At 46.4% G+C, this 15,568-nt stretch overlaps 1 protein-coding gene across 1 annotated transcript; it reads right to left on the reverse strand.

Annotated features, from left to right (window-relative positions):
* Positions 1 to 71: 71 nt before the first annotated feature.
* Positions 72 to 15,389, reverse strand: LOC143315049 (YY1-associated factor 2-like). The gene is made up of 4 exons (XM_076722478.1): positions 15,248 to 15,389; positions 14,664 to 14,789; positions 3,648 to 3,803; positions 72 to 3,262 (listed from the first exon to the last, which is right to left on the reverse strand). The coding sequence occupies exons 1-4, from the start codon at positions 15,271 to 15,273 to the stop codon at positions 3,010 to 3,012; spliced, it is 561 nt and encodes a 186-aa protein (XP_076578593.1). The 5' UTR covers positions 15,274 to 15,389; the 3' UTR covers positions 72 to 3,009.
* Positions 15,390 to 15,568: the final 179 nt, after the last annotated feature.

Here is a 15,568-nt window from a genome sequence, read left to right on the forward strand (position 1 = left end):
CCTCCCTCTCCCTCCCCCCTCAGGCTCCGTCTGCAGCAATTTTCAATTGACTTCACCTCTGAAAAGACCCATTCATGGCTTTAAGTCATCTTTATTGAGGTGGCTGAACTAAACAACAGACCTGAATGTCAACTGCATTTTCATTTAGTGTGGGGAAAAGAAAGTTATTGTCTGATCTGGGGGTTAATTCATGTACAAACCATGTGTAACTATTGTATAATACCACTATACAATGATGCCATGAAGAATTTTGAAACCACTGTTCAATGGATGTGCACAAATTGATGATTACTGTGATGAAGATGAGCGGCAGTTATTCAGTGGTTCCTCAGATGGAGCTAAAAACAGAGCGAAAACACAAAACTAAGCGTGCACGCGCCTGGATGAAAGGAAGTGACAAAAAAAAAGCAAAACTGTGCACAAGGAGAGACACTTCTTTGTTTGAATTTTCTTATTTTCTTATTCAGACATGTAATAAACAAGTTCACACATTTCGAAACAATTGAGCATGGCAAAGCAAAACAAAACCAAAAAATATCAACAAGTGACAACTAACATATTCTTAAGAGTCTTTCCATTTTTGCCACAACCGAACAACAGCTCCCACCAGTCCACGCACCTAGTCCCAGCTAGTGTGGCGAACCAATGAGAACGCGCCTCCGACACATGAAACGATGCTAACAAACTAAGAGACATAGCCTGTCCCACAATATACCGAGACCATAATATTATCATGCCATGACAGTTCTCAGGATCTGTGCTAAAAATGTGAAAGTAAAAATCTCGACAGTAACACTGGTATGATGGATAATACAACCACATCAAAACATTGTAGTACAATATTTTAGAAATATCCATTTTATCTGTGTAGTATTCTACAGGTTTTATAAGTTATTGTGTAGTTAAGTTGATCTATAGTTGTTCTGCTGGGAGTTTAGTAGATTCTAAAGCTCCCCCACTTTGCTACATCAAAATGGAGGAATTTAAACAGAAGTCCATCACGCCGCACGCCGTCACCTATACAGCTGATAAGCGTGCATGTCCAGGAGTCAAAGCTCTCGTGTCCTGCTGCAGAAGCGTCGTGCTGTGTCCAGACCGGGTCCACAGAACAGGATGAGCGCCGTCTGAGCGCGTGCAGCCCCCGTCTGCGCAGCAGGGATTCAAAGGAGAATACCGGTGTCCGTTCCAGCTACCTTCAACTACCTTCCACAGTTTAGTTTGACAATCCCTCAGTCGTTGTGCAATCAGCTTTTCTTTTTGTGTCTCTGAAACAAAACCTTACGGTCACACACCTGGCTTGAAATTAGCTCTGTTGAGAAAATAAAAGCACGCAAAATCCAAGCAGAAATGTCATGAAATGGGAAGTCTTTGCAGAATTGTTAGTGCATTTGCGTAGATATACATCACTGTGTGGGAGTCATGTGATAGTATTGATGGTGTAACGATATCCTGAAGGGTGTCGTTGATTGGTAACACGGTTTGTTGACATCATGTATGTACAATGCCACACAGGAAGTGATTTCATGCTCACTGTAATCAATAACAGAACTTGTATGAAGCTGCATTAAGCGATATTTCTGATAGCAAGGAGGGTACAGCAACTCAACTCAAAGAAACAAAGCCCTGAGAGACAGATTCTAGCTGTTATGGCTAAAATGTTAGCAACTTATTGACCACTTGCATATCCGTCAGACAAACACCAACACGAGCATCCCTCTTATCTTCTGACCAATATTAGCCCAGTATTTACCCATTTAGCTTGGTAGCTAAGCTAGCAAGTAGCTGCCATGACTTCCTTTAGCAGCTACAAGCTGCCTTCCATCTCCTGAGGTCTAATAACAGCTTGTCTGAACTGGTTTGCTGGACGTGGTTGATGTATGTCAGAAAGCAATGAGCTAAAAGCTGCATGTAGCTTAAGGGTCGCTAATTCAGAACATGTTCACAAAGTGAATTTGAGTCTAGGTTTTTATAAAAAAAATATCACTGAATGCAGGTTTGCAGTTGTTTGTCTACTGCAGAATACAAATGGCTGCAAAGGTAGAAAAACAAAACTGATTGCATCTCCACCCTGGGTGACTGTGTGCAAACAAACTGGGAATGATGCAAAAGAGGGGTAGCATCGATTACTGGCATAAACTGAAAACAGACAAACAAAAAACACACACCGGTATTACCCTTTCAAATCAAACACTACACCTTTCTGCACCATTTAAAAGACGGCTTTTAAAACACCCTGCCCGGCGCTTTCAAACGGACATAACACACATTACCTGAACTTAACAACCTGCTCCAAACATTACGCAAAAACACCAAACGGTACAGCAGTACAGCTGCTATGCTGCGTCAAAAAAGTCACTCTACAGCAGAGGCAGTCCAGAAGTAAAAGCTTGGAGTATCAAGGTCGGAGCAAAGGTTCGCTGTGAGGTTGGAGGGTCAGTGTCGGGACACTGAGAGTGTGTTATAGATGGTTCAGGCTTCTAACAGGTTAGGTAAAGATTCCACATGGGGGAAGAAGAGGTCACTCTGCCGGCCGCTGAAGATGAAGGGTGGGGCTGCACAGTTCATCCAACAGAAGTATGAAGAAACAGAAACACTGACAGGCAGCTGAAGGAAACCGTGCAGGACCACAAAGCTCGTCCAAACGTTCACTCAGACATGTCTCAGGTCAGTCCTGGACAAGTCGTTGGTCAGAATAAAACTGTCTCAGTATATATTCGAGTAGCGAGCTTCGGACAGCTTGTGGGATCCTTTCGACGACAGCAAGTGTCGATCCCGAAAACGTCAAAGATGGAGCAAAAGGTGTTTCGTATTGCTTTCTAAACGCAGGATTCCAGTGCTGATGCTGACGAATGGGTCATGATTCCTGATAAAATATCCAAAAAGAAAGAAGGCAAAAAAAAAAAACAGATTTAGTCATTATTGTGCAGCTGCGAAGTCGAGGCATGATGCTCCTGTGGACTTGCAGATGAGATGTGGGTGCAGGCCGGGGGAGGTTTTCCAGGGGGCGACTCAGTGGGACTCCCCGTTGACCGAGCTCCCCTCTCCTCGGGGCGAGGAGGAGCGGGAAAGCCCCTTCTCTGTGTTTTCTGAGCTGGAGCCGTTCTGGCTGTGGTGGTCGGCCGTGGAGGCGGCGCTGGACGACGTCGCCGAGGTGGACGAGGGCTTGGCCTTCTCCTTAAAGTCCGTTATGATGACCGTCAGGTCCCCGACCGTCACCTCCAGGTGCTGGGCGCTGCTCCGGTCGATGTTTTTTAATCTGGGCCTGGGGAAAAAAAACCAAGAGAAAAGCGTTTTAAGAGTATTGTTTAAAGTCCTGCACGAGGTTTCGCATTCATCAGCCCTTTCACTTGCTTTAGGAAGTGCAAAACACCATCAACTCGATTTACCCGACAGTGAAAAACACCTTGATCTTTTTGCTGCAGTGTCACTGAAAACTCCAAAGAGCATCTTCCAGACACTGCTTTGAAATTTATTTCTGGTGTTTCCCACCCTCTTCGCTTCCATCTTTTGAAGTTTTTTTATGAAATACGACAACACATCAGCCCTAAAGTCAGGCGGAAACATAAACACCATCTATAGTGTTTATTCATGCATCCCTGTAATGTCTGATTCCTGTTGATCCCTCCACCCCATGTCAGCTTGTTTACCTCATCTTCTTGTGACTGTTCTTCTTGAGCGCCGGCTCTCTGTCGCTCTTCTCCCTCTCCACTCGCTCCTTCTTTTCCTTTTTGGGCTGCGAGGGCAACACGAACTGCTGCGTTACCTGCTGCTGCGAGACGAGCTGGGAGACGGGACGAGGCTTCCTGATCCGGCGAGAAGGAGCGGCGGTCGGTGGGGAAGGTGGAAGAGAAAGAGACATAAAGAGGGAGAGAGAGAGAGAGAGAGGGAGAGCGGCAGATTAATGAGAGGGAAAATCACGGTGAACACATGGCTTCGTGCGAGCGTACCACCATAATCAAGAGCCAATAATCACTGCCAGTGCTGGTTAGGATGGTGCTGCTGAAGTCTTAGCACTGACAGCAAGTGGCAACGCACGCTGAGCGCATTCAGAGTAAAACCCCGGATTCAGCCATCTGTGAGATATGTAGTGTACCTGCACGGGCTCGTTCCAGCGCACGGGCGGATAAATATTGACGAGATGAGATCTGTTTCAGCGAACACAATGACGTGATAGGAATTCTAAGTGTGCAGAATACACTAAATTCAGAATACACAGCAGGTGTGCGTGCATGTACGTCTCTTGCGCTCTCACGCTTTTATTAAACTAGAGGCTAAACTAGAAAAGTGACCTCGGCTACAGTCACATTTGTATTAAACGTGCAGAGGGTGTAAACAGTCATAAATGGTGTCACCTGCCTCTCAGGGGTATGATCCCTCATCTCTTCCATCATGTTTTAATACGATTTTGATTATGTAAAAAACACAGCGTGGCTTGTTTTTGCTGCCTTGGCTTGTTTCAGGCTTCAGCCATCCTGGCTTGTTACTGAAGAGAGAGAAAACAGGGCTCGCTGATAAGTGAGGATGATACACCTTCACACTCAGGCTCAACAAAATGCTAACAGGCAAATCCAATATCAAATATAACTGGAACATGGTTACCGAATGTTCCTCCTCACAGTCACATTTTCATCCTCCACGAGTGTCTGCTGTCTCAAAAATGATACATTATGCAATTGCTCTGGCAACAGTTTGCATGCACGAAGGCTGCGATCGTATTTCTGTGCAGGAGTGTGTGCGTGTGTGTGTGTCTTTTGAGGCTGGCAAGAGCCCTAGCCGAGAGGCGAGTGTGTTGAAAAGGCCATCTGTTGAGGGAGCCTACACATCTAGTGCCTGCTTTTTGCATGCGTGCGCGCACGCAAACACATTCACGCGTAGACACGGTTATACGTGTATGAATGCACCGGTGCACATCGCAGCATGCAGATACTGCAGCGAGAGCCAGAGGGGTGTACACAAATCAAAACTGGGTGCACATGAAAACGCATGCACGCTTTATAAAGCAATGCGGTCAGCAGACGACGCACACGCCGAGGCACATTTAGGTACGTGTGCAGTACATGCACGCGCGCGCACACACACACACACACACACACACAGCAGCGAGCATAGGAAGCACGAGGGCATGATGAGAACAGCAGAAGAGCACAGTGTGCTTTCTGAGCCCCGTGCAGCCGTCGTATTCGTAATTAGACCCAAGAAGCAAATTTCATAACAGCCAGTGTCACTGTTCTACCAGCTTTTTATGATATTAGCAACAGATCCGCTGTCACATGACATGTGAGCTTTGAACGGCTGCTCATAAAACATGCATCCTCGAGTTTAAGCTAAGCATTGTGTTAGTGCTCTTAAACCGCACCTCTGTTGGTAACACTGCAGAGCAGCTTCACTCAAGTGCACTAACCTGTGTATGAACCCTTCAAAAAGTATCGCAATTACAAAACACTGGCCTCCAGGTGCTTCATGAAAAATGTCCTTTTTGCGCCTGCCTAATGTAATTATGAGGGCGCAACACAGTCCAAGTACAGAGTGTACAAATGCACTGGACTTGATAAAATCCATCCACAAAATTAGTCTGAGCACCTGGCCAAGTGTTGCTGAGCAATGCGCCACGTTTTCGCCAAAATGAGCCTTGGTGGCCTATTTAGTTTAATTGAGTGGCTCCTACCTCTAAGAGGAAATATACGGCTGCCGGTCTGCCGTCTTGTTCTAAGGGCAAAGCTGTTGTTTAACAGTACTGCAATGACCTAAATTAAGGGCCAGCTTCAAAGAGTCTCTCCCAGAGTCAGTTTTTTTTTTTTTTTATCACTGCCTTCACAGAACATGCAGTGATGCTAGCGAGGCTACAGTGAAATGCAAATGGGTCTCTTGGCCTACATAACTGTCTGATAGGGAGGAGATGTAGAGATCCTCTAATATGTCTGTCTTGTCAGCACACGCCGCAGAATCGCTGACACCTCTTTCAATAAAAGCAGCGGCCTCTCAGAGTCCTCTGCTCGCAGCTCAAGTCATCTGCTGCACTCCTCGACACCCTTTTTACCCCGACACAATGAAGAAACGTCTGCTTTTCTGCATTTGCCGGAGCTCGCGCACAAAGCGCCGACTGTCACAACAGAGTCCACCATCCTGCCCTCGGGCCAGGCATCCCAAAATGAAAAACAAGGCGACTGGCTGCCTCATTCATAACCTCCTTTTCTGGGTTTCTTTGATTTCTGCTCAGGATGCCACTACGTGCTTTCCTTCTGTGTGATTCACTATGAAATGAATAGACTACTCGTGCCCTATTTGTACGTTCTGCTTTAAATGCGATCAAGAAAAACTGTCACCTGAGGCTCATTATGATCTTTTCTATTGAAGACTGAGCAATTGGGTCCCACTGTAAACGTATTATGCTCATCCCGTCCTCTTCATGTATGACAATGGAGTAGATTTTCACTAATAGAGCCAGTTCAAGAACCTCGAGGTGAAAGAGGAGACGGACAACCTGATATTACGGCGAGGCTCTAAACAGAGCTGCCTCTGTTAACCCAATCAGATGGTTATTATCTTAGCACTTAGGCCTTTGCCACTGGCCTCCATCTGGAAGCTGAGTGAGTGTTTGTGTGCGCTTATTGATTCCAGCAGAAATTTCTGTGCCTAATGTAACGGCCTATTCTTTCTGACATTAATACTGCGTGTTGGAGCTGTTGTTCCAAACAGCATTTGCTCCGCTCACGCCATCTATTATACAGCGGCTAATGGAGTCCCACACTGGGAAATTAGGATGTTACGAGAAGGGCTTCGACACGGCAAATTCTATTTCCTTGAATAAGGGAGGTTGAAGAAAACAATGGGGATTAATCACAGTCTCTTTATTTGGGGGCTTTTAATTCGCAGGATGTGGTCAGGTAAACGCACAGGCCGTCTCAGATGTTATTTGAGAGGCGATGCAGGCGCGTTCGCGAGCATCAGAACCACCTTTTCACCCATTTTCTTCCTGTTTTTTTTTTGTTCCTAGCTCGATAAGATCATTCTAACATTTCCAAAGCGTGAGTGCAAAACAATCGACCGTCTTCCATCTCGCTTTAGATTGAACGTGCAAAATAAGCGTAATTTTCAGTTTCAAGCTCTCCGGCTCACGGTCTTTTCACAGCTTTTGCTTTTAACGGCAGACTAAAGGCGAGCTTGTCCTGTGCAGCAGACTGGAAGGGCTGGAAGGTACAAATGCTGCCCACTGATCCCTCACACATTTCACTGACAGGGGAACTCTGGCTGACCTCTTTGCAAATATGTCAAACACACACACACACACACACCGTCTATCGCTATCTCCCTCCTCTACCCCTTTGCACTCTCCTCTCCCTCTGATGCACCCGCTGACCTCGCACTCCTCCACCTCTGGCCTGCGCTCCACGCCGCAAAATATCTCCTCTGGTCCTGATTTGGTCACGATCTGAAAGCGAATGTTTGCTCATGACAAATTCAGTAGGTGGTCAAATTATGACTCAGGATGGTTTGGCCGGGCCGCCGAAGTTTCTGCCACAGCGGACAAACAGGTCATCGACGCCGCAGCGACAGAGACTCAGCAACTGACACAGATGGCGTGGTAGTGAGCCAGAACTGGTTCAAAGACAAATCATAGCACTTTGTAAAAAGACGGACTTGGAAAAACAGCAACGACAGAGACAATGAGATATCAAATTCAAGCAATGAGTCGGCTTTATGTGATTAGTTTTGACCTCAGTCGAATGGGCAACACACCACCGCGTCACCGTCCTGTGAAAGCGATGCATCTCCAAAACATCACCTTTTCACAAGCTCATGAAGCAACACTTCAAAATCAGAAAGATTGATTCTGCGGCCTTTCAATGTTCAAAAAAAATCCACTTTTTCCAAATATACCACTCACACTTCTTCACAGCACTACTCTCTACCAAAGCAAGCCTACCACCTGATTTATGTCAACGCTAAAAGGAAGAAACCGCTCAGGTTTTATGATGTTTTTGGGTGGACAGACTTTAATAAAACTGAAAGCTGGTGCTGTTACAAATACACAACCTCCACTGCAGGCGCTACCTGGGCAGGTGAAGCGTTTGTGCAAAGGTCCATACAAATGAGGTGCACTGAGGTGTTTTACTTTGAAAGTCTTTAGCCCTTTTATCTTGAAATTCAAAGCGAGAAAAGGTGTTTCTAGTCCTCCGGGTTTGTACAGTAAAATTCAAACACTTTAAGGCATCTGAATCAAAAATTCTCCAGACTCTCAAAGTATTTATGATTGCATCTAAATTGAATGCAATTTTGAAAAATGAAGGAATTCCTTTATAGCCACAGCAACCATGTGGCTAGGTGACATGACACAACCATGTGTCATGTCACCTGCATTTTTTTCCAATGGCCTGCAGGGGGCGAATCCACTGGTTGCAAGAAGCCCGACTGTAGGTAAGCTCATGAGAAAATGACGCTACTAGTCATCTGATTTATTACCTCAGTCAACAGTTTGACTGAGTTTATGGTCTCAATCGCTAGTTTCAAGTTCGAGTTCATTTTTAAATTCACTGCTTGCGACGGCCACAACGCCAGAATCAAGGCTTCCAACCAGTCATCCACAAACCATTGGGCTGACGTCACGGTGGCCACTATTTATCATACAGTCTATGATTTTACCCACTGTTCATATTAGGTTTGATTGTATGTTTTGAAAATCAAGCATTTTTCAAGAAGCATACTGAAGCACATTCCCAACCTTGAAAACGGTTAAAATACGTTCCTTCGTACAAACCCTGTGTCCTGACGGGGCACCTCTGGCTATCATCCCTGGCTTTTCGCTCTAACGTGCCACATCCAGAAGACAGCCGTACAGACTTCTGCAGATGTTTGGCCCGCTCGCTAACATTTGCCGAGCGCGCTGCGTGATGAGCACACAGGCCACAGGACAGCTGATGGGCTGAAAATAAGCACTGGAGTGTGCTGCTATAAACAAAAGTCGTCTCACTGTTCTGTGATGATTGTAAGATCATTGTGAAATAGCTTATTTTATGCCCTGTTGAACACTCTTTCAATCTAGGTGGAGCTGTGTGTGTGTCAGGTTTTCTATCAGCGGGTTGGAGGCTGCTCCTGGGAGCTCCTCCAACCCGATGATTAATGTCTCTCCCTGCCTGTACATGCTACCGCCATGTGTGTGTGAGTGTGTGTGCGTGTGTGCATGTGTGGAAGAGAGAGAGAGACAGATGGCTCTCCGCGTCCTGTGGTTTATGACACCTTCTACAGCCCGCCAGCCACACTACACCACGTTCTCCTCTCTCACACACAGGCCCCCCCCCCCGCACACACACAGAGCAGTATGTCATGCATCAGTGTCACCGCAGTAATTACAGGCTTATCACGTAGCCATAATCTTGAGCCACAGTGACGTGATAACAGCCAGCTTCATTGTCCCCGGCGTACGCTCTGTGTTTGTATGCTGTGTGAGCGCTAAAACCAGTAACCCACACCACTGAGCCGAGTGTGTGTGTGTGCGACTTAAAAGAGGATGTAATCATTGAGATGAGACAATCGAACCTTGATCGGTGACAAGCACTCTGCTGCACAGGAATGATACCTGATGATAATTTGCATGAATCTTTTTTACAGCAGTCGGCTTTTCTCATATAAATAACCACACGCAGTTCATGCTGTCACTGTCTACTTGCAGATCCAGCTCATGAAACCTGTTTATCAGCATTGGTTGGTGCCTGTTCTCGAGATTTCACTTGGAACGATCACTCACGGCTCAAGAACTATTCGAAAACCGACGCCGCACAAAGCGAGACTGTCTGAAAAAGGAGCCTGAGTGTGCTTCGTTAAGCCCTCTGCTGTTCTGAGGACGTACGCGACGCGAGCGTTTAGCACCAAAGGTGTTGCACAACAACACAAAACAAGCCCCAACATTTTCATTATTAGCACGAAACATGAATGAAAACACACGCCTTTAAGATGAGAACCAAATGTGTGGCTCTCCGCTAGTTGCATGTTTCGTGTCATCAGGTAATTAACGCCGACATTAATGCAGCAGCCAAATAGTGCTAATTTTTGCTTTACATTAGCTTTCTCCCACTCACTTCGCCTGCTGAAGAGCCAGATTAGCCTCTGATTGAAAAAGCATTTGTTTGATTCTTAAAAAGGCTGAAAAAAGGTGTGTAAAACCTTGCTAAAAGCTAATAATACGTCTAATTGAGATATAAGAGTTTTGTTGCCAAAGAGGAAACTCTGTATTCAAGCCTTGTAAGTACAAATGTGTGCAAAGCCAGTGGAACAGTATGGAAGTACGGCTAATTCACACTTTCCGCTGTGCATTTCAAATGGCTTTTTATTTCTTCAGGCAGCGTTTTAATGCATGCATATATTGTATTACATATTGCTATTCCGTGACAGTTGCACACATTTCCATCAATGTGGCTCTTTTCCGAGAACAAACAGATCGGAAAGAGAGATAATGAATCCTTTCCTTTTTGCATGAGAAGCTCTGTGCTGCATTTTGATCCCAAATTTAGAATCCGCCATCCGGTCTGCAGATAAACTTTACGGTGCAACTCTCTGCCGCGGCTCGCAGCTTCTGTTTCACACAATCAGATAGCTCCGGCGCGCTGATCAGTATCTGCTATTTATAATGGATATCTACTGCAACCAATCGCTGGCTGGATTCATGCAAAAGCTTCGAAATGGCAACAATTTCTACCAATATCTGCATCAGACATTTTTCACTGCACTCTGTTTTTTTTTTTTTGTGATATCATTTCATTGCACTTATCTTCTTTATACTTGATTACGTCTTCTTTGGATAAAACCTCCACGATTTGCTGCTTTTCTGCTTCATATCAGCCTAAACTGAATATCTTTGGAGTTTTGGACTGCTGGTGAGGCAGAGCAAGACATTTGAAGATGTCACCTTGGAATTTTTGGGGACATTTTTCTCTATTTTCCGACTTTTTTTTTTTGACTAAAAGATGAGTCGATGAGTCAGATAATAAGAACTGTTAGTTGTAGCTCTGCTTGCAGGTGGTTTAACGTACTTGCCTAAACTGCTTTGGATACTCTGGACTACGTCATATTGAAAGCATCGTTTTTTTAAAGAGGCTAAACCAGCTGCAACTGAGTCAACTGCACAATTACAGCCCCAGTTTCAGTGTGTGCACTGCACATGAACTGTGAGGGCGAGCTTGTGCGGAGGATGATAAAACAACATCTAAAAAGCCAAACGCTGACAGGTTCCCAGCCAGCACAGAATGGCTCGTGCTTGTTTAGGCGGAGCTGACAAAACCTGCACATCAGTCAATCTGTCACCGAGAGACGCCCTAGGTTAAGTTCAACTCCTGGAGAGAGAGAGCGAGACGCAGAGAGAGAGACAGCTAGAGAGCAAACACCAAATCGCTGCGAGACAGAAGCGATAAAGGTGGGGAGAAAGTCAACACAAACAGGAGAGCCACAGGCAGAGAGAGAGCTGATAGGAACATGATCAAGCTCACTGTCCTGACCCGTGGAAACATAATGCTGCTAAACAAGCTCCTGAGCGCCGAGCATGCACACAGTGAGTGTTTCCCTGGTGGGGCCTGACTTGTCAGAGCTCAGCTCGGTGAACAGATGCAGGTGGTGTAGGCGAGACACCAGAGAAGGTCACACACACACACACACAGACACACGCCGCTCTATTACATCCAGTAGTATTTGGCTGAGGGCGGTTTGTTTAGATTTGGGTTTAACAGCTGTCTGTCATGACATTTTCAGCTTTGACTCCAGACGCGAGCGTCGACTCCGACACATCTCACCTCCCATCATATGGTTCAAACATTAAGGCGGCACTCTAATCCAGGAGAAGTCATAGTGGGTGCACTGGGAGGCCCTTGCTCAAGGACGCTCGCTCTGGACGTAGGAATCAAACCTGTGACCTTGCACTTATCAAACAGCCTCCTTTTAAGCACCACACCGCTGCACTGTGACTTTCATCTGTCACGCTGGGTTTCAAAGGCTGGGACGGAGCCCAAAGAGCGGCAGGAAGATAAAAATGTCCCTTTTGCTTTTTTTCCCCCCACGAAGTCTTAAGGTAATGAGACTGCATGAGATGTTGTGAACCCATAGCTCCTCTAAGACAGCTTTAATTAAATACTGTAAGCTATCAGCTAGAGGAACAACATATTCTTCCAATTCAATCTGCACAGCCGCATCAGTTGTGCAGCCGGAGAGCGCTCCCTCTAAAGACGTAGGCGCAGGTCCCGCTCGCTTCAAATGTGACTTCCTAGCTGCTGAGTTCCCGAGCCGCTGACAGAATTAGCGGAACATCAGCCGGTTCCCTCTTTGTCATTCTGTCTCCCTCTTCCATTTCACTCCGCCTCCTCCTCCGATAAGCGAGTCCAATCCTGCTGATGCATCCCTGTCTTCAGTCAAACTCAACAGCGTGCTTTCAATCAGCCGCCGGCTTTGGGTCCCTGCAGTAGATCATCTCCCCACATCAGAGGAGATCTAGGCTCTGCTAAACCTCACCTTCATAAAACATTCATCTTTATCTCTTGACGGCTATCTATGTACCTGCAAACTCTCTAACTCCTAAAATATTTCTCCGCCGCGGCCTAAAACATGCCATCTTTGGAAGCATCCGTCATCTCTAGTGCTGTCTGAAAAGACACGGATCCTGGTTAGAAAAAGTGACACTTTACGCGGTGAGTTGGCATTTTCAAGCCATGACAAGTGATAAGCTAATTTAAAGCACTTCCACACACACTGCCTGTCAAACCTGTGACCTTCAGGCTGTGGGACACTTCCTCTAACCACTGGACGCTCCATGCCTGTGTCAAGCATTAATTCATTACTTTGCAGTAATAGCTCAGTCATGCTTGTTTAGTAACCAGCGAGGGAATTTGCCGTGCCCTACATTTATATTCTGCTTGTCGTTTGCCCTTTAGCACCTTTGGCTTGCTTGCTGAGAAATCCACTTGTCTGTTGTGTTCGGTCGTTAACAGCTGCGACCACCTGTGTGGCCATTTTGCTGCAGCATTAGCCCGCGTGTGTGCAGCGTGTACGGCGAGACTGTTGAAAACACAACATTTCTGCAGCACTGCAGTTGAGAAGACAAGTGGGTTATTAACATTAAATAAGACCTTCTCACGGACGTTTTCTAAATTTGTCATGGAGTGTCAGGGGTGCAGCGAGGGATTCTGGGTCCTTGTGTCCTTGCCAACTCCCCCCCCCCCCCCCCCCAACAAAAAAAAAAATGCCCATATGGGGAAGACAAAGGGTGTCACAGCTTTTGGTGACGCGAGGAATCAGACAGGTTCTTGGCGAAGCTGCGGGCCGCTTGTTTTTATGGAAGCACACACAGAGTCCCTGGAGTGTCCTCTCGACAATCACCGCTCAACTGCAATAAGCTGAACCCAACAACAACAACAACATGTCTGCTGCTACTCAATCTCTGTGTTTGAGTGAGCAACAACCGCGCACTCGAGTGTGCATTAAGAACGCGTGTTTGTGTGCGAATATGCGTGCAGTCGTGTGTAAAATTTGCATGTTGAGTGCATCTGTATGTTTGTGTGTGTGTGTGTGTGTGTGTGTTTCTGATGACAGCAGGCTGATTAAGCTGTTGCATAGTAATGAGCTATGGCTGTCTGTCTGGCAGCTGCTCTGACAACCTCTTCTCACAACTAGCCCTCCCACACACACACACACACACACACACGTGCGTGCACACAAAAACACACATGCACACAAGTGCATGCAGCAACACGAGAAATCCGACAATTGCGAAAAGGCATCAAAGCTGACAACTGCACTGACGAGTTGTTGTTGTTGTTGTTGCTGTAGTTAAATCATTGGGAAAGTTGTGCTAATGCAGGAGAGGATAATTGGCGATGCATTAAAGGGGGAGAACAACACACACCGTTTCCCATACCCGGAGCCACACTTCCTCTCCTTCACCCTTTGTTGTATCCTGATAATGACTGCCACTCAGGAATAACAGTCATTTCCTGCTCCAAATCACTGATGTCAGGACAAATATCAGCCAGAGCACAGAGGGCGCAGAGTGTGTGTACCTACATGCTGTGTGTTTGAATTTGTATGTTATGTTTATGTGTGTGTGTGTGTGTATTAGACGTCTCTAACCCCCCCCACCCTTCACCCGGGTCTGTTACAAATATCTCCAGGGCAACAAGATGGATGTGTGTGCTTAAAGAGCGAGCCACCCCTCTCCCTCATTTCACAGAGGTCAGTGTCAACACCGGGGCAAGAACATGGAGACTAATGCACTGCTCAGAGGAAATGTGAAAAGAGGATTAAGACATGTCGCGTTTGAGGAAGACACGGATAAAGCAATTGTTAATATTGTTGCACAAAAACACCCAGAATAAATGCAGTTGTCACCAGAAAACTACAGTAAACAAATTAGCTTGCAACATGTTTGTTTCTGTTTCCTGTGTGAACTGTGTACAGAAAGGCAGCAGAGGAGAGAGTTAAATAACTGGAAAAAAAAAATACAATTATCTTAATGCATCGTCTCATGGTACAAATGCACTAATTGCTTGAAGGAAAAGGGGTGGTAGTGAGATTAAACTGCTCCTCATTTTGCTGGGGAGGGCAGCCCCAGAGTCCCCGGGGAGCCCCTCCTTTGGGACCCGCTCATGCAAAAGAGACCAGAGGTAATGTATGTATATCCATCGGCTTACCTTGTTGATGTCCCCTTCCTGACATCACACATCATGCACTTGAAAGCTTCTGCCGTGTTCTTGTACGTGCACACGCTGCAGTCCCAAAACCCCTCGTCGGAGGAGGGCTTCGGTTGACGCTTCGGCCTTTAAAACAATAAATGTGAAAACAAAAAGACAAAAAGAACATTAAAAAAAATAAAGAAAAAGGGAAGGCAGGAGAGAAGAGCAAAAGGGGGGCGAGAGGAGACAGGAGTGAGTTCAGCTCGCATCCGCGAAGGCTATCGATAGCAAACATCTGGGTAAGCCTATAGGATTTGGGAAATCATCTGCAAGCGCGCTGTGATCCGACACTGTAATTGGCGATGAGGTTTTAACACCCGCGCGCGCGCACACACACGCGGCAACACGCGCACATACACACATGCAGTGAGAGAGAGAGAGAGAGAGCGAGAGAGAGGGAGAGAGAGCGAGAGCGAGAGAGAGAGAGCGAGAGCGAGCGAGAGAGACCGTGGAGAAAACCCATTTTTTTCCCCCGTGCGCTTGTCGATGTCCGCTCCCCTCTCCTAGCTTGAATATCTCGGACGCTCTCACTCGGTCGTTACCTTGTGGGACTCCTCTTGTCGCCCATGCCAGACCAGGGTTTATCTGGAGGTGCTGAGACGAGCAGAAGTCGTGTTATTTCCGATAATTTTAGCAAAGAAGCGATGCGCCTGTGCCGCTCGGCTTCCAGCTGTCGTGGAAACTCCGCTTGGGAAATGGCCACGTGATTTGCTGTGGCCAATCGGAGGCTGGGTTACTTCCCGAGGCTGACATTCCTCTTGATGAATCTATGCCGCCTTCACGTACTCACATTAAGCTGGTACTTCTGGGCACTGTGAATACTCGTATTACTTGGTTATTATCACAAAAGTGACCTGTTAAGA

The sequence above is a fragment of the Chaetodon auriga genome, chromosome 22, assembly GCF_051107435.1.
Source record: "Chaetodon auriga isolate fChaAug3 chromosome 22, fChaAug3.hap1, whole genome shotgun sequence".
Lineage (NCBI taxonomy): Eukaryota > Metazoa > Chordata > Actinopteri > Chaetodontiformes > Chaetodontidae > Chaetodon > Chaetodon auriga.